Genomic DNA, 20950 nt, shown 5'->3' with positions numbered 1-20950 from the left:
TTTACGATCAGATTTATGAACAGCAGGAAAATCAGTGAGGCATAATTCATGGGTGACTCTTGTCTGGACGAGGCCATGTGGCAGCATGTGGCACGAGGTGGCATGTGGCTTATCTATTATTCAGTGTGATTAATGGAGGAGAGGAGGTAGATGCTCTGGCAACACAAGCACGGAGTACATCCCGTAATAAAACGCTCAAGTTAATAAGGAAGGAGAAGTGGGAGGAAGAGATAGCCAGATATGTCATTACTCATTATAGGATGTCATTAATCAAGAAATGCATCTTCCCTCATTACAGATCACATAAGGTTTGTATGTCCGATTTAACAATCAAAACCATTCACATTTTTGTATGTTAAACCCTGGCCGAGTGCACTTTTCATAGACTCACCTTTGTAGTAAAACAAGCAGTAGTCTGACAAAACAAACCACTTCCGTTTCCACAGTCGCATTCCAGAGCTGTCCTGGAGGTGAAGGGGGAAACGCAACACACAGTGTATTTACAAATCCTCCCCGCAGGAACACATTTTAATTAAAAAGACTAGTTTGGGAATACAGCGCTCGTTAGCGGGGGGGGGGGGGGGGGGGGGGGGGGGGGGGGCGGCATATCAATAATTTCATTTAATAAAAGTTGAAAAGTTTTTTTATTGCAGCACAAAACTTCAGCCACTACATTTAACTCTACTGTAGGTGTCTAACTCCGTGCTTTTTTTGTTTAATACTTCTTTTGAATTATGTGCTCTCATGAGACACTCAAGCCCAGATTAAAAGGGTTTTGTAAGGACAGCCTGAGCATTCATTTTGCAAATGTTTCAGTTCACAGGGCATCAGATTCTGCACAAAATGATAGATTATTGTTCAAAAGAATTAGAAAGACACAGACCATACACAGGGAAAGAGGGAACCACAGAGGAACCACAAAGAACCACTAACAGCAGGGAAACCCTCAGAACAATTGTGTTAATTGTCACTTATCCTACACCTGCTCTACTCCACACAGTTACACCTGTTGTAAAGTAAAGAATCTCACCTTCTGCAAGGAAGGTAATCTCTGATTATATGACTACTGTGACTGATATTCCACAATTTGAGAGATTCTAACATGTGTTGACAGGTGGGGTCTTTCTTTCAGAAGAGCAGAGGAACTCCAGCTCACCTGTTTATAGAGCCAGCCTCTCACCACCACTGGGATGTTGAGGTTCCTTTTGATAGCATGATCCCTTTTGCCAAAACTGTGTACTTTCCCCGTACCTCTGGAGCCCTGCAGAAAGCAAAGAAAAACCAGAAGAGTTCATTATGTGGTGGCTTTGCTGTAAGCCAATTTAATTTACCTGAGGCAACATACAGTGATTAATAGAGAGTAGTACTGTGTATACCAGTGGTTCTGAAACTGGGGGAGTTTGAGAACCACTGGTATACACTGGTTAGTTACTTGTAAAGACAAGAGAAGCTGTCTTTTGAAAACAGTAAAATGGCCTTCTTTCCTGGAACCTTCTTCTTTTAACACCCATAACGAAAAGAGGAAATACCAACTATCACTCTGGCTATTCCTGTAGATGCCTGCATCCATTTATAACCAGGCATATTTTTAGACAAGGTAATTTCAGACTTCATGTAAAAATTAAATCATACTTTTTCTCAGGTGCTTTTCTACAGAAATACCTGGGGTTGTCGGGTTGACCAGCTGGCTAAAAGGAGACACAAATGTTGAGGGGACAAATATGCATACCCAATTCCTTATACAGAGTCATAAATGTGACACGTTTTAATTAGACAACCTGAAAAGCACCAGAGGGACCGAAAGGTACGGTGAGTTAGTCACATAAAACAATCATTACAGACACAGTAGTATTTTTTTTTATTTGTTAGTCTGCCAATTATTTTCTCAATCATCTGGTTATATTTCTATAAAATGTCAGAAATTAGTTAAGAATGTCCTTTACAAGCTCCAAGATGCTTGTTTTGTCAGATCAGCAGTTCATAACCCAAAGATATAATATAGTGAACTGTCATATATGACAAAGAAAAATAGCAAGGCTCACATTTGAGGAGTTGGCATTTTCGTAAAAAAAAAAAACAGTGGAAAACAGTCTACTGGTTTAGTAACTGAATAAAAAGTGGGACTTTGTGAAAAGTTCGAATGTCTTTAAGTGGCTTCCAAGGGTAGCATTAGCATGACTCTGTGGTGTTTCCCATATTCACTGACAAAACATGTTTGCAGCAAAAAATTCCATGATGACAACGAAATCAACAGTGGGTCTATCACAAAGATGCATACTGTACACCGCACCCCTGTTCAGTCCCACAGGATGTGCATTTGAGTTTTATTATGCTTGAAAAATTACTAAATGATTGCGCTCTGGGGTCATTAATCAGAATAAGATAACGTCTTCTAGAGTTTATTAAACCAATTTATCAACATGAGCATTAACAGTCACTAAGAGAGCTTCTAATTCAATTCACAGCCCTAAAAAGACTACGATAAATGTAAAATAAGAATGCCTGAAAAAACATTAAGATTCTGTTTTAGGATCAATTTTCTCTTTTTCTATTTTCTCACGTTGTTAGATGTAAACGTTTAGCTTCAACAGTAAAACAAACTAACACAAGTAAAACATACTCGACATAAACGGTTGGGCTCTCTGAGATGAGAAACACTGATGCTCACCTTTGGCCCTGAGGTGGCATCCATTGCTGCAGAGGTCACAGCCTTGGAGGACTCTGTGACCATGCTGGGGGATCTCTGATTGGCCGCTGACTTGGACATACGGGCCTCTAACCTACAGTTGAGATGGCAGCGTAGAAGAGGATCAGTACAGACAGGATGAGAAGCATTGGATACTGATATTTCTGCTCTCCTCTGACAAACTAAACAGAGCGAAGCCCTGTGCTGAGCTTTCAGATATAAAGGATATGACTATTTCCTGACACCGCCACGCGACCTGTCACAGCCAATGGCTTTGCAGTGGATGTGTTAGCAGTGGAAGCTTTGTGTTCCAAACACGCCAGTGACACTTGGTCTGACACACACCCCAGGGCACACATCTTATACACACCCAGATAACAGACCAAAACAAACAAAAAAAAAACCCAAAGCCTTTTGTTAACAGACACGCACACACACGCTATCTTTGGACCACTTCTAAAGAGTCCACATCCCATCTCACATTTCCTCATGACATCACCATATTGCTATGACGAAAGAAAAACAGCACATTCAGTATCAGTGACAGGTTGGTGTCAAATAGCACATTTTTGTATGGCAGACCACATTATTAGAGAGATTTAAACAAGGTATTTTGGACCATACTATATACAGTAAATCTCTGCTGGTAGAACAACGTAAAGTGTTTTACTGCATTGGCAAATCCAACAATGAAATATCATCCATAAGGTAAGCTTGTATTGTTGTAGTGTTAAAAACTGCATCATGCATAGCCGCAGAGGTTTGCTATGTGTAGATGTAGGTAGAATTAGAGTAAATTTTCCTTCTGAGTGGTAAATTCATGATTTATGAATAAATTTATATTAAGACAGTAATACTAATAACATCAGATAGACAGTAGTAACATTTTCAGAGCAGTGGTTGATTTTCTTCACTATCTAGGGTTTCAAATTATCAGAAAATCTCATTCTGAACAGTGTTTCTTAAACTCTGAAAAGAAGCTACAGAGTTGTAAATGAACATAATCTTGTGTTTCTTTATTAGGAGGATTATTTACTACCTGTATGATCTCCAGTGCTTTGCCTCCCTGCTGTGTCATTGCCATGGTAGCATTTTTAGCTCAATTTAGCTGTGATTGATCATTATATATAAGCTATACACCAACGACCGTGGAGAGAGGGAATAAGAAATGCTGTCTTACTACAGGGGCTGCCCAACATTGTAACAATAACTATTTGTGTGATGCCTCATTTACACTAACTCCTAAAGGTTAATGGAATGAGGTAGTGAACAGCTCCAACCTTCAGCACAGAATAACACAGAGGTAGAAGTGTGAAGAGTCGGACAAATGGGACGATTACATGCTATATCCTTCAACAACGTAAAAAACAAAAATGTCAGTGTAAGATTTTCTTTGTCACTGCGCAAGAACAATGAAATTAAGTTAGCAGCAACTCGTGAATAGATACACAAAGCAAGCAATAACACAATGTTAATACAATGTTGTTAAAGACAAAAATAAAATATTTTACATAAATTACATCATACCTTTTCAGAGTTTTGCATCAAAACAGACAATTTGTTTAATCTGAGGAGAGTCTTAATCTGAAATATGTGACAACAAGGCAGCCTAATGGTTACAGTTAATAACCACTGTCGGCCCAAACATTATGGCTGCTTCAAGTAGAATGGGCAAATTCAGTGGTCGGTGTGTACTGTATAGGTGTACTATTGCATGGGATACGAATATGACAGTAAACAAAAGAAATATAGGCTAATCCATGAATGTCAAGTACAATGAGTAATAACAACTTACATTTGTCTAAATCTGATAATAATAAATAATACTGGTGTTACATAATATATGTTGGAGCCAGCATTTCAAGCAGAGTGGTAGCTTTAAGTATTTTTTCTCCTGTTATTTCTCCTGGTATTCACTCCCACAATTTCAAGGACTTTTTTCCACGCTTATGCAACTTCTGATTTGTCCTATGTGCTCAAAAGGAGCTGCATCATAGATAACAGGGAAACTGGAGACAGCGAGGATCAATTTTATTTAACAAGGTCCCAGAAAACGTTTCTTGGGAATTTAAGACCATGCTGATTAAGTAATAACATGCAGTTCCAGCAGATCTTACATCCATCAATCCTGCAGACCTCCTGTTACATCGCATTCTGAAGGTGCTCGGCTGGTTTAAATCTAGAGGCCGCTGGATTAAAAAGGAAGTCACTGTCGCCGTAAGGAGCCATTTGAAAATTAGGAAATTGTGACCCAGAAGCAACTGGTCAGCAACAATGGCAATGATGGGCATATGGTGTGGCCCTGCCATTATACCACCAACACCACCATCCTTAAACAGAACCCAGGAAAAGTCCATGGACTGCTGTCATGTTGCTTAACACAAACTCTGGAACTAAAATCTCTATGTCACAACTGAAATTGAGATTTCCCAGACCAAATAATATTTTTCCACAATTCTGTCATCGTGTTTTGTTAATCACTGTAGCCTCATCTTCAGGCGATAGTGGAACCTGGCACAATCTTCACAATCTTAACTTCAATGTTTGACAAGTTATGAGTTCAGTGACTGCACTTCTTGTAGACATCTTGTGAGCCTAAACCGGGGGAGGTAGGAAGGTTATTTCTGTGATGCTGGAACCACCAGGTCAGGCAGCAACGGTCGAACCATGTTACACTCACTTCCAGTGTTTATTGGAATAGTAATGTGTTCATATTCCCTCTCACAGGCCTAGAAAATGATGTATATCACTTCCTAAGAAGGTATAAGGTAGGAAAACTTCTGCAGCAAGTCAACTACACTGCTCAAAAAAATTAAGGGAACACTTATTTATCACAATATATCACCAAGTCAATGAAACTTCAGGGATACCAATCTGTCCAGTTAGGAAGCACAAGCGATTGTCAATCAATTTCACTTGTTTTGGTACAAATGAAACTGACAACAGACGCATTGGAGAGGCAACAGCAACACAACACCCAAAAAGGGAATGGTTTTTCTCTCTCCTTATCCTTCCTGACTGATTCTTCTCTAGTTTTACGTTCTGCATTACTGGTAGCATGAGGCGGAACCTGCAGCCCATTTAGGTTGCACAGGTAGTCCAGCTCCTCCAGGATGGCACATCCATACGTGCTGTCACAAGAAGGTTGGCTGTGTCTCCCAGCACAGTCTCAAGAGCATGGAGGAGATACCAGGAGACGAGCCGTTACACGAGGAGAGCTGGACAGGGCCGTAGAAGGGCATCAACCCAGCAGCAGGACTGATATTTGCTCCTTTGTGCAAGGAGAAACAGGAGGAGCACTGCCAGAGCCCTACAAAATGACCTCCAGCAGACTACTGGTGTGCATGTTTCTGACCAAACTGTCAGAAAAGAGACTCCATGAGGGTGGCAGCACCATGCAGCTCGACAGAGAACACCAGAACTGGCAGGTTCAACCATTGGCGCCCCTTTCTCTTCACAGATGAGAGCAGGTTCACACTGAGCACATGTGACAGACATGAAAGAGTCTGGAGACGCCGTGGTGAACGTTATGCTGCCTGCAACATCATCCAGCATGACCAGTTTGGCGGTGGGTCAGTGATGGCATATCCTTGGAGGGTCGCACTGACCTCCACGTGCTAGCCAACGGTACTGTGACTGCTGTTAGGTACTGGGATGAAGAGTGTGTAGGCAGTGCCTGGATGATGAAGGCATTGATGCCATTGACTGGCCCTCACGTTCCCCAGACCTGAATCCAATTGAGAACCTCTGGGACATTATTTATCGGTGCATCCAACGCCGCTAGGTAGCGCCACAGACTGTCCAGGAGCTCACTGATGCCCTGATCCAGGTCTGGGAGGAGATCCCCCAGGACACCATCCACCGTCTCCTCAGGGGTATGCCCAGACGTTGTCGGGAGTGCATACAGGCACGTGGGAGCCATACACACTACTGAGTCACATTATGAGTTGGCGTGATGGAATTCACGCGAGTTGGATCAGCCTGTGAAGTTTTTACTTTGATTTTCGGTGTGATTTTGAATCCAGCCCTCAATCGGTTGGTGATTTTGGTTTCCATTGACTGTTGTTACGTCATTTTGTTCTCAATGAATTACACAATGTACAGTAAAGATTTTGAACTTCAATATGTATGTCGTTCATCGAGATACGATGTGTGATTTAAGTGTTCCCTTAATTTTTTTGAGCAGTGTAGTATACTTGACATGCAACTGTCCAGTACTTAGCAGAGCCTCTTCCTGACTGCTGGAGTGAGCTTACAATAGGAAACAATGTGTGACCTGTCTCTCAACACTTCTGCATTGTTCCGCAAAGGGGTTAAAAGCAGCACTAACCCTGTTGTTTTTTCCTGCTTTGTGTGCCGCACTACACTGAAGCTAAGGAAAAGGAGATAAGCTAGAGATGTGTGTCACAAACTAAGGCAAAAAAAATGCTGGTAGAACAAGAGGAAAAAGAGAGAGACCACAGTGGAACAAAACTTACAGTATCTGCACTCACAGCCTGGACTGCAGCCAGCCTTTTTTTACAGGATGTTTCTGTCGTATCAAGGGGACTCTGCTGTTTTATGAGAAGCTTTCATACTGTTTACCACCACTGTCATTGGAATAGTTCCCCAGGAGATTTGTTGTGGCATGTGGTGGAGAGGAGCGATATTTCACATCACGAAGTGTAGGGGGGGGGGGACTAAGCTCTGCTTCTCTTGCTATGATGGAAATGAGGGCATATTTGACATTTTTTAATCCTTTCAGGCAGTGGGTGTACATGAGGAGAGTTGACGAATTGATCACAGTGTGATAATCCATAACAAAGTCAAAGCCTTCAGGCCAGCAAAGCATAGGCTGATCGACCTCTCCGTGTGGAAGGGCCTCCTGAAGCTCTTTTTCCTGCTCTGTCCTCAATCCGATACGGGTCTCCAGGGAACACACTGAGGTTCTCCTTACTTGGAAGGGAGTCAGCGATTCATGGAAGAAACCGACTTCCTTTTCAGATATCATTATACGCAGAATGGAGCCCGTAACATCACCATGACAGTGAACAGAAGCAACACTCTGCAGCCACAGCGAGGTCATGCCTGTGTCGCACACATTCGATACCAAGACTGCACCCAAGCTGTCACACTCTCCACTAAACTCTACGACAGCATTATGAAAAGAAGGGTGGAAGAGAGAGGCACACAAATACAGCAATAAAGTAAATAGAAGTTGGTTTGGAAGAAAATGTATCTTTAAGCAGCAGTTAGCGGTGTGTGTGTGTGTGTGTGTGCTTCAGCAGAGTGGTGGAGTAGAGGCTAGTTCAGGCGAGTTCAAATTGCTAATTCAAATTCACTTACAACACACTGTGTACCTTACGATGTTACTGAAGTGACCTACATCTGCCTTTTTCTCTCCTCTTCTGGATAACTTTACATAGTCTTGGTTTCAGTCTGAGCTTACATTAGAACAATCCACACACATAATTCTATGACTTAAAGCTGCTTGAAGATTTACGGTAAAACAGATAATACCACGTGAAATATTGCAGTGCATGTAACCAGTGTTTAAAGTGAAAGTAAGAGGAAACAGTTAATGTGGACATATGCTCAGCCCAAAACTGCACGATGTGTCATAGTACATAGATTTTAAAACAAGTGATAAGCAGAAGAACTTGTTAAACAACAGATCAATACACAGGCTGACCAGCTGTGACTATCTATTTCAAAAACATGGAGTGGAGAGTCTGTCTTTAAGCACATATCTGTCCTGGCTATAAATTGAAATTACCCATGCAGAACTTTATTATGCTTGCTGTATATGTTGAGACTAGGTTTCTGAACCTTGTCCTGCCCGTTTCATGACATCCTTGTCGTGTTGTTGTGAGAGGGGCATACAACTGATGCTATTCTTACCATAGTTTAAAGAGATCATGTAGATCAAAGTAAAAGAATCATTCTATCACTGTTGAAAATATACGTACCATCAAGGGGCTTTGAATGGTACACAAATCCATGGCTCAACAGAACTGAACTAGGGATAATGGAGAGTTTCAGGAAATGAATCATTCCTTAAGAGAACATCTTTTAATTAGTGAGAATGTGGAGGTCACATGCTTGTCTCGGTTTCTGCCTATAGTGGAATCCGCGCTATGGATGATCATCTTACACCAGCCAGCTTAAATACGATCAGACACCTGCTGCCTTATATTGTGCTCTAAACCTGCCATACAGCTTTGATGGCTTTGCAGGATGAGGTTCACACAATGACATAAAACGACAATAAATCCAACTGCCATGCCATGGCAATATATACCGTAATAAATGAAAACAAGGCAATGTTGTTCTAGGATAATTCCAATTCTTAAAATTTCAGTGTATTTAATATAAAACAAGTCATTCTTAAAAAAGAAAACGTACTTGGCACACACAAATCTTAGGGGAAATTCCATCAATGCCCAAGTCAGAATCACACAGACAGGTTTCCATTTGTATGACTTCGACTACACTGAGAAAAATAGGTCGAATGGACCAGAAAAAACAAAGCCAACAAAAGCATAACTTGGCTGATTGATGAGACAGATTCATGACTCCAGATGTGATGTGAACATGGTCAAAAGCATATGTGAGTGTCAGCTCTGCCATTACCATAAATCCTATTAAGGCAGTCATTTGAGGAATAATACATAATAGTCTGTGAGATCCAAAGTCACTGACAAGTGAGTGCAGCCAGTTATGAATGCCAATGAATATAATAATAATAATAATAATAATAATAATAATAATAATAAAGTGATATGCTTCATCAGGGAGGGTGACAGTCTATTTCTGGACTCCCACCGCATGACCTTGAACTAACTGTACATTTAAGCATGCATTATTGTTATCATTCTTCCCAGGAAAAAAAACAGACCCACTCACCTGTCTTGTAGTGTGTATTCTGTGTTTTCAGGGGAAATCTGCCCAGTCACAGGGTGACGAAACGATGTAGTCCTCAGGTTGTGGCTGCAGGACAGAGGGAGATGGAGAGAAATCAAAATTAGTATGAAGTCATTAATCATAGTCCTGCCTGATCGCGTTATGTTTCTATACTTCTATGTGGCCACTGGTTGAGGTTACAACAAAAGCTTTAGCTTACAATAAACGCCTCAATTAACTGTAAAGAAAAATCTATGGTAGCACTACAGCCAGGTTTGGAACCACAGCTCATCTTCTTTTACAGAAAGTGTGGTGATCAGCACTCTTCCTTAGCCAGCTCGACAGTCTTTATTGATTTCAGTTAGATGGGTCCATTCATTGCTTTAACTAGAGCATGAACGCATGTTACTGTCACAGGATAGAACAAGAAACAGACAAGTGGCTGATGCTGCTGGTGTTGAGAGGATTGAAATATTACGCCATGGCTCTGTTTGTATTTGTTGTTCTTTTGTAATTTTATATCTGACTAGGCAAGGACAAGGTTTGTGCTATTTCATTTACAGTTTTACAACAAAATACAACGAAATCTCAGAAAACATCTAGCATCTACACACACTGTCTTGTAGTATTGAGCCAACTACACATTTGTTGTCAAATACATTGACAAATATCAGCAGCCCTGGTCTGAAACATTGAAACAGTCCAATTAATCTACTTTTTTGTCATACTGTAGTTGTTGGATGGTGTTTCTTATGCTTTATAAATAAAGAGATTTAATCCATTTCTAATCACTGATGTATTTATCCAATGGCCAACCTAATAATCTAACCATCATGGCATGTTAAGCTTCAATCTTTGATTGTGTTTAGCTTTCCATTTCATTTAGTTTCTCTCATTGTTAACAGAGAGCCCCTTTACTGCAGAGGGCCTTTAAGGTGTACATCCAGGATAAGTTAGTTGCCGTTGGTGCTCAGTGCTGCCATCCATTATCCCCTCAAACTGGCTTTCTGATCCTTTGTGCAAACTTTTTTGTATGCACATATAGAAAAGTGGAGCTTTAGAAATCTGTTCTGTAATAATGTCTGAGACATTATAATGTAATGTTACAGAAGAATTTTCAGCATTGGCAACTCCTCTGCCATTACGAATATCTAGCAGCAAAAGTCTGTGTGTTCTCTCTACTCAGGTGTAGCTTTGGAGGAGACAGCTATCTTGTCTTTGTCCAATCCAGGCTGGCTGAAAAACTGGAGAGAGTGGGTGTGATAATGTACTGAACTGCAATACTATGCTTTCAAGTCTGGATTTTGTTAGTATTGTATTTTATTCCCCCTAACCCTTCCTTATCTTCTCCCATCACCCTCATACACAGTTTATTACAGCATAACACTATTCTTCAACAGAAGCTGTGAAATACTGCGCACAGGCCTGCAATAAAACCATAGAGTAAATACTGCTGTGCAGAAGCAAAATCTGCTCTATATGCTGCTTTTTCATAAACAAACACACGGGTACAGATAAACAACAAAGCTAAGATAAACATATTTACACTATCCTAATTTAAAGTGTACATAGGGTAAATAAATGGCTATATATCCAGCAGTAAGGGGTGAATCCCCTGCAGGACAGCTGCAAAACATCAGTACTATAAAGGTGCAGAATGAAACAAACAGAAAGTGGTGCCTCACTGCATCACCATGCAGCAAAGGGAGGGGAGACAAACTGAGCATGGTGGAAAAATTTATGAGTTGACATTTCAGAAAAGTTCAGAGGGCGTATTGAACAGGAACGATGCTGAGTGATTCTGCACACACAAACAACATGACATCAAATATAAACAATACATAAAACGTACACATACACTCGTAAAAACAGCTCTTGATCATATAAGCACAAACACACACATCTACACACACACACAGGCTTGGCCAGGCTTGTTCCTGGTAACAACTCATAATTTGCTGAGCTGCATTGGGCGCATACAGCACTGCACCAGCATCCCCTGTTAATTAGGAATCTGCATTCTTTGAGGCTTTTGTTTTAGCCGCATTACTTCTGAACTATTTGTCACGGAATTTGCAGCATCCCCAGTCAGTGTACAAACACTGCAGCACAGTGGGTCTATTTGTTTGCAGAGAACTAGCTTCCATCAGTGCTTGTGACAATATTGTCCCAAAGGGGAAAACGAACTCCTGCTGCAGATGAGCTGTAGCACAGTGCCTTCTAGATTGTGTATTGGAGAAAGAAGCTTTTTATCAGTGCCTGTCAGAGTTGCTAGAATTCAATGTCACAAATATGATTCTGTGCAGGGACTCTACATAAATCATGGATTGTCATAATATATTATTCGAAAACCACCTTACAGTCATCTCTGCTTCTTTTTGAAAGATGATTTAGCTCACATTGTTTTGAGTACAGTCAGTCTTTCACAATCACAGCAGTTCTAGTTCAGGTTCTAGTTTAAGGACATGGTGTAAAGCTGTTACTTACATCTCAACCTCTAAAACAGATGCCTCGTTGTTAATACATAGGTATATCTGATGAAACCAACATACATGTAGTTTTTGGAGTTATTCAGGTTATTTATACCATACAAAAAGTTTATTATGAAAACCTTACTTTACTCCACTTTCTTATACTACAGCTACATATACTGTTACATAATAATTGTAAAAAGAAACCACTGGCACCGAAGTAGCCTAATATAGCCATACAGCACTATTTTCTTTGTAAATATTCGTTCATTGAAAGCATACGCTAATAATAATCAAACTGACCAAAAAGATAGAAGAATCAACCAAATATCTCCATCTCAGTAGAGGTATTTTGTGTCATAGTACCGTACTTATCCTGAGAGAAGTTCTATGTTAGACACAGATCAAGGTTCAGGGAAATGTATAATTCATTTTTCATTCCAAAAGCAGGAACTGGCTCACACCATTAGCATGTTACAGAGCCCCAAAACACTAACAATCAGGTCAAGTAGAGTTTCTACTTCCATCAGGCCAGATAAAGTCAAGAAAGAATGACTAGCATCAAGCCCCAAGAATGCTTTTCTCAACGTAGCAGTGTTTACATGAGATGCCTATCAGTTAAGAAACTACCATATATGAATTCAAAATACCAGTTTTGAGAACAAACTTTATCCTTGTGCACAGAACCTCATAGCAGCAAAATAAGGATTTTCTATAAACTTGAGTTAAGTATAACTTGAGTTTGATGTAAAGTAGGCAAACTTAACTGTGAATAGTGAGTAATCTGAGAATAGCAAGGCAACCTGGTTTTGATTTCAGCCAAAGCCTCTCCTAAGAAATGTGTAGAAACAGCAGCATTGCAGCTCAAATGAGCTCTCTGTCTCAATGCTACAACAATTGGAGTCCACGGTTCAGCCCTGGCATGCCGTACCAATTTTTTTCAGCGAAACAAGAGGCTCAGGGTAATCCCTGTCCGACACAAGGGCTAAGTCTTGGCAACTGGGGCACCAGGGGCACAGCTCTGTGGTTTGAACACCTCTCTTTTGTCTATGTCGCACCAATAGAAACACACTGAGGCTCCAAACTGCTCCACAACACACATCAAAGACAGGGATCACACCATACACTTAAAGCCTCTGCTCCTGTATCTATTTACACCACTCTCGCTTAGAAAATAAATTCCCAGTGGGAATAAAGAAAACTCTCTGACTGTACCCACTACTAGCGCAGATCTCCCTGCTTCTGTTTGCTACCTACTATGCTCTGAGGTATCATGCCCACAGTGGAGACAGTCTCACCTGCTGTGACAGAGTGAATCATCGTGAATCAGCTGCTAGACTCGCTGTGGTGCTGCAGGTCATGGAAATCCTCCCGGCATTATCAGGGCAGGTGGAAGATGCAGAGAGGGTCTCTCGTAGCAGCTGGCATCCGCAAAGAGCAGAGTAAAGTGGAGCCAGCAGGATGAGAGCAGGAGGGGGAGCTCTTTATCTCTGCTTCCTCCTGCTCAAGCGTGCTGTCTGACAGTTTCACCTCACAATTACAGAGTGGATAGTAGAGATGCAACTCCCTCCCATCAGGGGAATACCTCAGTTGCTTATCAGATCCTCCTTCCTTACCATTTTCTACTTTCCTCTCACTCCCATTTTCTCAGAATCGTATTTTCTAAACATTATCTCTTTCAAGGAAAAAGTAAGTTATGTGGCTGCTGCTGCTGTGGACATACTGTACCTCAGTTATCAATGTTGTCTCAAGAGGGTCTTTTTTACTCTATTCAATCCCTTCAATAATGAAGCTATCATATTGTCATATGTTCAGATGTATTTTGGTCACTGTTTGTCACACTGGTGTCCTCTGAGTGGCAGCATTGCAGCTGAAGTAATGAAGACAAGCAGGCATGTTGGTAGTTTTGCTTTTTCTCAATCAGTAAGATAATCTCCTTTGACAGGCAAAGTCATCCACAGTCCACACGCAATACTAAATCGCTTTACACTTTTAAAGTTCACATTAAACAAAAATGGGCAGTGGAGTCTCTTAAACACACAGTGTCAGTGTTTTGGTTTGGGCTGGGAACCTTAAAACTATTCAAATAATGACCACAACATTCATCTTAAACACAAGACAAACAGAGTGTTGAGTACTTAAACCAAGATCCAGAAATATATTGCAACTTGTAAAACGGATAATCTCTTGAACTTCTTGGGCCCCTTCAAGGGCACCTACACTAAGAGGGAATTGAAACTAATCCAGAGGAATGCGGCCCAGAGGAGCAGGTGGTACCAACACCCTATAGGCCTGTGGTAAACAGTGAATCTGATAGACAACCAAGGATTGGGGAGCTAAAAAAGCATCTAGTATAGATGTTTGAGTTTGCTGTTTTGTCCCTAGTTGTTGTTTCACCCCCCCCCCCCCCCCCCCCACACACACACACACACAAATTTTCAATTTAGAAGCAGTTTAATTCAATGACACCTCTCTTCAGTTTAAATACATTCAGAAAATGCGATGCACGAAATATTAAACAAGTTCCAACCCACAGAGAAGTACAGAAACAAGAGCTCTTATGACAAGCGATGGGCAAGAAGAGCCTCTTGTCTACCTCCATGTAGCTTTTATAATAAGCAGCATCAGTGTGGTGTCTGAAAATTCGAGAGGCAGGAGGAATCATGTGGGGTCAAGAGTGTATAATGATATGTGCTGTTTTTAAATGTTGAAAATTAAACCACTGATTTGAAGTAACCAGAGAAAATTCGATAATTATTTCATTGTCACACTCCACGCTATATAAGGTATCTGTTGTGCAGCAAAGTTACTTTAAAAGAAAAGATATTAGAAAAGGCAGAGAATTATGTCTCTAATCTTATGTTCCACATTAAGAACATTTAATATTTCTTATGTACAAGTTTCTGTTAATGTGGCCTCATGACAACTCTTCCATCCTATACAACTCTTTTTAAAAGAAACGGTCCAAATGGTGCTTTTTAAGAATTACGGTCCATGTTGAGTTGATGATTAAGGCATCCACTGACTGATTAAGGTGAATCTGTGCAGCTGAACACAAACTCATCACTTGAACCAGTGGGTTGTAATATTGTCATATAGTAGCCTTTACATTGTAGCTCTGAATGAAGCGAAACACAAATCAATGTTGTGCAACTAATCACCAGAGAACACACAACGGCAATCACGTATTTCAGTTGGGCTGCTGACTTCATTTCCAGACCAATTCAATTAGCTGTAACGAATGTACCATTAATATCAGCAAGCTGTTAGTGTGCACATGATATGCTTCAGCAGAATCCAAAGAATAAGATGCAAATCAAAGATGGGCTGCAGATACAAACACGAGAGGTCAAATGAGGTGCCATGAACCCACACTGAACTCTGTCTGACACCCCACCCAGGCAGTGGGAATGTGTGACAGGACATAATATGATGACGAAGAGAGATATCATGGACCTCCAGAAACACCCTGTAGCAGGCCTAGCAGGCAAAATTAATTAAGCCTTAATAACAGTGGTTTGTGCACAGTATCCAGACACGGGGAGCCACTAAGGAGATAAGCATTCTGCAGCAGAATTTGCACATGTTGACTGACCTTTATCAGTTTCATAGCAGAGCACTGCAGCAGCTTCGTTTGTGGAGGAATTATCTAGGCAGTCTCTCCAAAGAGTTATTAGGAGATTCCACTGTCCACTTAGTGTGGAAATGAGGGAAGCCATCCAAACACATTTCACACTGACCGACTGGCCTTTCCCTGTCATTGCACTGATTCACTACTATCATCATCATCGTCATTGTTTACAACTGCGGCGCCAAGCTGAGTTGACAGTACGACACAGTTATTACAACCTTACTGGAGAGCAGTTATGCCTCTCTATGGACGCATGTACAGCAGTCTGAAAACCCTGGTCCTAGCTCTGTTTTTGATGGAGCCTGAAGCCATCCAGCAAACCACTCAAGCAGCACGGGGCAAAGAGTGGCAAAGACAGGCTCAAACAGGCCCAATGGAGAGCAGAAACAGGTGCAAGGACTTGCCAGTGTCTGTCGTAGCCCGGTCAGACAGAGGGTTTGGCAGAAATTGAAAGAACTGGCACCTTATTAACATTCAACACACACACAGTTCTGACACAGCACATTTCATTGCAGTCACAATAGTCTTTTAGGCCACGCTGTTCCAAAACATAAGCAAGGAAACAGCTAATTGAATTGCGGTGAATGCAAGACAGACCTGTGTTGGGCCAATAATAAGGAATTAGGATTCAAGGAAACACAACTCTCCATGCACAGAAACTAGTTCTTAAAAATAACCACTGCTCTGAGTGAAAGTCTTGATATCCTGAGTCCTGGTCAGGGAACTAAAAATCTTTTTCCAAAAATAGGTATTGCTCATCAGTTGCATCTCATTTCATGCCTGCTCAATTGGAAATGATATTTTTCAAACTCTAAGGGGACAGCAAAAAAAGACTAACGGAGGCTTAACGAACACAAAGAGCCAAAAACCCATATGAATATCTTGTACACAAGAAGGTTAGCTCTTGGTTGGCTCACTCGTTATAACCCTGAAATTGTTAACTGCCAGCAGCAAGAGAGAAAACGGCCTTAGCAAAAGATGGATACCTACAGGACTGTGAGCACATCAGCACTTCCTTTGCTCCATTGGCACAAATTTAGCTGACTGATAAATATTTATAAAGGGTGATTTGAAGGAACTCATCAAAGAAATTGTGGCTTTATATCGCCTGAAACCATGACAGTAATCTTTGGGATCAATAGCGACTGGGATATGCTGCAACAAAGAAAAAAGTTAGCAAGTTTTCTGGAGCGAGCATTACTCTGGGGAATAAATCAGTCCCTGCAGATTTAGGTCAATATTTAATACCACAGATTTATCCTGCACCTTACTCACTGCATAATGATGACCCAGAGCAACCAGGAATCATCTTTATTTTATCTCTTCATTTGTGCTAACAAGAATTGTCAGAATCTGAAGTGTGCAAATGTGTGAGTGTGTTGGGGAATACAAGCAGGGAAAAAAAAGGCTGTAAGCTGTTTGATACTGTTGGACACAATTAAAATGAGGTAATTCTAAAGGATAGCTTCACTGGTTTTCAACCCAGGCGTTACTAAATGTCCTTTTAATTTACTAGTGTGCATACCCAACCTATTAATTGGTTTAGTTTTGAGAAACCAACCGTCTGCAGCAGCTTTTCACTGGGCTTAACCACAGTCAACCGTGGCAGTCAATAATGCCTTAAAATATTGTGTTAAATCTAATTTTAGAAAACAGGAATAGGACATGATATGAACAGATATGAAAACTAGACTAATCTTTTTATGTTCCACTCATAAATTGAACTTTAAAATTCTTTTAGGTTTAATTTACTGAGGCTAACTTTTGAACAACTTACCCAATAGAATGTATAGTTTGTGACCCTCTTTTAATCAACACACCTGACAAACTGTGAAAGGGGCAAATCTAAAAGTTTTAAACATTGCAGCAGCATAGTTGGTTTGAAAGTCCTGACATTTGATCTATTGGCAAATCTCTTCTTGATAAGCTACGGAAAAGGAGATTTTGCAAAGCAAATTATCTCTTAACAAGATAAAAGCACACAATCAGCAAGAGCACACCTGACAGTGCAAAAGAGATGACAGACAGTCTGCAAAGCACATCAGGGGATGCTGTTAAATTGAACTGTGGCCCTTACTTGCACATGGATGTTATCAGTGGAGCTCATCTATTGATAACACATTTTCTAATGAACAGACCATCTTAAAATGCCTAATCAATCAGACAAAGTGATAAGCTGACAGAGAATGAATCAAATCTTCAATAGCCAATGTCTCTTTCCTCTCCCGCCAGTCTTTCCTCCCACTGTGATCAGCACATCAACAGGGGAGGTTCAAAGGCACTTTGATACACTAACATACAGACACACCTCCACAGCACTGAGTCAAGCTTTGTCATCAAAGGTCTGAGCCAGTCTCAGATGAGCTAAAGAACAACATGAGCCACTTGCCTCCATTCTCTTGAGGCTCCATGGGCCTAGCTATGCACGGCTTTCAACCACTATAGGTCAGACGGAGACATAAATAAGTGACTGACACTAAGGAATTTGACCATGTAAGATGAAGTATAGGTAGGTCATCATCACAGTGTACACGGCCGCAAAGTGAAAACAACGTGTCAGCACTCAGCAGGACAACAGCTGCATGTCCTCTGTTAATGTCCACAGAGGATCTGTTAGGCTGCAGTGCTGCTTTACACTTTGACAGAGCACAGCATGAGAACTGTAACTGTGCTGGGCTGTGCACCGAACTGGTCTTCCAAAACACGGTCTGACCAAAACACTTGAAAATACTTGGGAGAAACGTTGTTGGGAGTATGCAGTTTTTTATTGGAAATCCTTCGTCTTCTTCTACAATCATGGGAACAATGTGGCAGTAAGACATGTCATTCCACAAAAATAAAATAAAAATAACACCTAAAGCACGTGTTTTTAATCAGTTTAAAAGCCAATTTACTGTGGTAGCACAAATATGCTTAGTTCAGCTAAGCATATTTTTGCTACTAATGCCATCACACCTAACTTACTTTCACAAGCAGTGATTCCTAACAGGCTCTACTTACTCAAATTATGAGATTGCAAATTGGATTTGACAGCAAAGACTATGTGATGGTAGATGGGTTGATTCAGAAAAAAAGAGAGGAGGAACCAGGAGAAGTAGCACATACACCTTTCTGGCAAAAAAAAATATGATGTTAATCTTTAATTGTGGTCTTGCAGAGGAGTGTCAAAGAAATACAAGGCCTATCAATGTGTGCACTCCACCATTGAACGGAGCATGACGAGAATGAAGCCCAGAGAGCAACTGCCAGCCTGATGATCAGCAATGGTCCCTAATTAGAGTGAATGTAATCAAATGCATATAATTATGTTCCACGTCAGCCCAAAATTATTTCTTGCCTTGCCTTTCCCACACTGACACAGCTCTTCTGACTGGCAGGCAGACAGGAAGACATCGCAGCTCATTCCACAGCATCTTCACTGTAGAAGATTTCCAGGATGTAATTGGGATATGTGATATGATGCTGTGATCTACTTCAGGTAGCCGTTCAGATGGGCTGAAGCACAGCATAGTCTTAATTTGCCAGTCTAATGAGATCTGAGACTGCTATAGACGTAGACAATCACAACCATCAAACAACATTACCCTTTCAAATCGAAAGTATCAACATAATAAAAACAAGTATTAAGTATCATATCTAAACTGGCAAGTAGATCAAATGTGTTTCTTTTACACCCTGAGACTGAACACTTTTGCCTGTGGCGGCTGAACTAGAGCATCTGCTTGAGTGTTGCACACTGTATCGCAGCAGCTAAATGCAAAGTCCAACCCAGATTGCAAAGCCAAACACAGCTAATCACTTAGCTGTGCAATGTAGGACAGATGCGGATGTGAAGTGCGGGGGAATGTTAAAGCTGGAAATCTCAGGCAAGATGCAGACGGAGGGCTTGGAAATTGCAAGCTCCAAGCAGGAAAGAGTAGCGGGAATGGTGTGCAGCACGTCATGCTGATAGTGCTGTCATCTGTAGCTAAACAAATCAAAACCATCCACAGACCTCACTGTACAGTGATAACAGAGCACAACACAATCTTAAAGCATTAAAATACTGAAATAAAATACAGATAATCTGTCTTTCACAGGCAACAATATCACCAATATCTAAAACCAGACAGTTCCATTTTTAATAAAACCATTGTGAATTGGTGGTAACTTATTAAACTTTTATTACATCCCCAAGACAGAGACTTAAGCAGTAATTAATTTGAATTTGACCGACTCACCCTTGAATCCCTACAGGGGGTTCCACCCATGTGTAGGAAGCTTAAGTAGCAAAATGATCATCACACTCGTCAGCAGAATATAAATGAATAATATCAGAGAGCTTGCGGTTCTGAACAATAACAATGAAAGAATCAGACAAGATAAAGAGATGCTGGGTCCCCCACTCCTTCTCAAACTTCTTGTCCTTAACCATAAGCTCCCATCTGGGTAACTTATGAACCAAAACAAAGCATAATAGCAACAGAAAGACTTCATTCCTTCAAGGTCAGAGACATTCTGTACACACCCCATATTTCCATCTCATTTCCACCAAAAAACACCACAGCGTTAAAGAATAGCAGAGCACGATAACACATCGAGACTGCCCCTTAACTGGAAAACCAAAGATCAAGCCAACATTGACAGATGTTGTTTTGCTCCGCGGCTTGCCTTCACATGTTACATGATGTCATGGCGTTAAAGAGGCAAAAAATACAACAACAAAACAAACCATTTCAAATTGGGACAGCACTTTTGGTTGAAACATTTTGCTGTAGCCTAACAGTTGAAATTCCAGGAATACTTTACTGTTTTGTCCTCTCTATGTATTTAATGGGAGGAGCAATGATTAATACATAGTGTAAAGTATCCCCGAGGCGGGCAATTAAGGGCAAAAGTTAAAAATCTAGCTCCAACAGCCTTTTCAAAATTAAGTCAATAATAAGCAGTCTGAATTGCAGCTAATGATCTGAAACATAGAAGCAAAATGTAAGTTGAAGTGTGAAGTACAGCCATCCCCACCCCCCATGATGTCCCTGTCTACTCTGGGCAATCATGTGACAGCTACTCACCATCTATGTTTCCAGTAGAGCAAGATTATTCAGCATTCACACACACACGCACACACGCGCGTTTACAGAGCAGACTTTTCTGTTCATCCTATCAGACTTTTCTGTTCATCCTATCAGATAAAATATGCTTCTCAACCATTTCTCTGATGAGTGCCGAAGCAGAATTAGGAGAGGAGAGGAGACAGAAGAGGATTCTGGGAAAACAGGCTCTGTATCATACTTTCACTTA

The 20950-nt window shown here is 40.9% G+C and overlaps 1 protein-coding gene across 1 annotated transcript in view; it reads right to left on the bottom strand.

Annotated features, from left to right (window-relative positions):
• Window positions 1–20950, bottom strand: part of plekha7b (pleckstrin homology domain containing, family A member 7b) — a 65792-nt gene that overhangs the window by 25079 nt on the left and 19763 nt on the right. Inside the window, exons 4-7 of the mRNA XM_070904166.1 lie at window positions 9572–9655; window positions 2669–2780; window positions 1157–1261; window positions 392–464 (exon numbers count right to left, since the gene is read on the bottom strand). Coding sequence (XP_070760267.1) covers window positions 392–464; window positions 1157–1261; window positions 2669–2780; window positions 9572–9655 — 374 coding nt within the window. The remainder of the gene's footprint in view (window positions 1–391; window positions 465–1156; window positions 1262–2668; window positions 2781–9571; window positions 9656–20950) is intronic.

The sequence above is a fragment of the Enoplosus armatus genome, chromosome 1 (assembly GCF_043641665.1).
Source record: "Enoplosus armatus isolate fEnoArm2 chromosome 1, fEnoArm2.hap1, whole genome shotgun sequence".
Taxonomy (NCBI): Eukaryota; Metazoa; Chordata; class Actinopteri; order Centrarchiformes; family Enoplosidae; genus Enoplosus; species Enoplosus armatus.
This window is presented reverse-complemented; position numbering and strand designations above follow the sequence as displayed.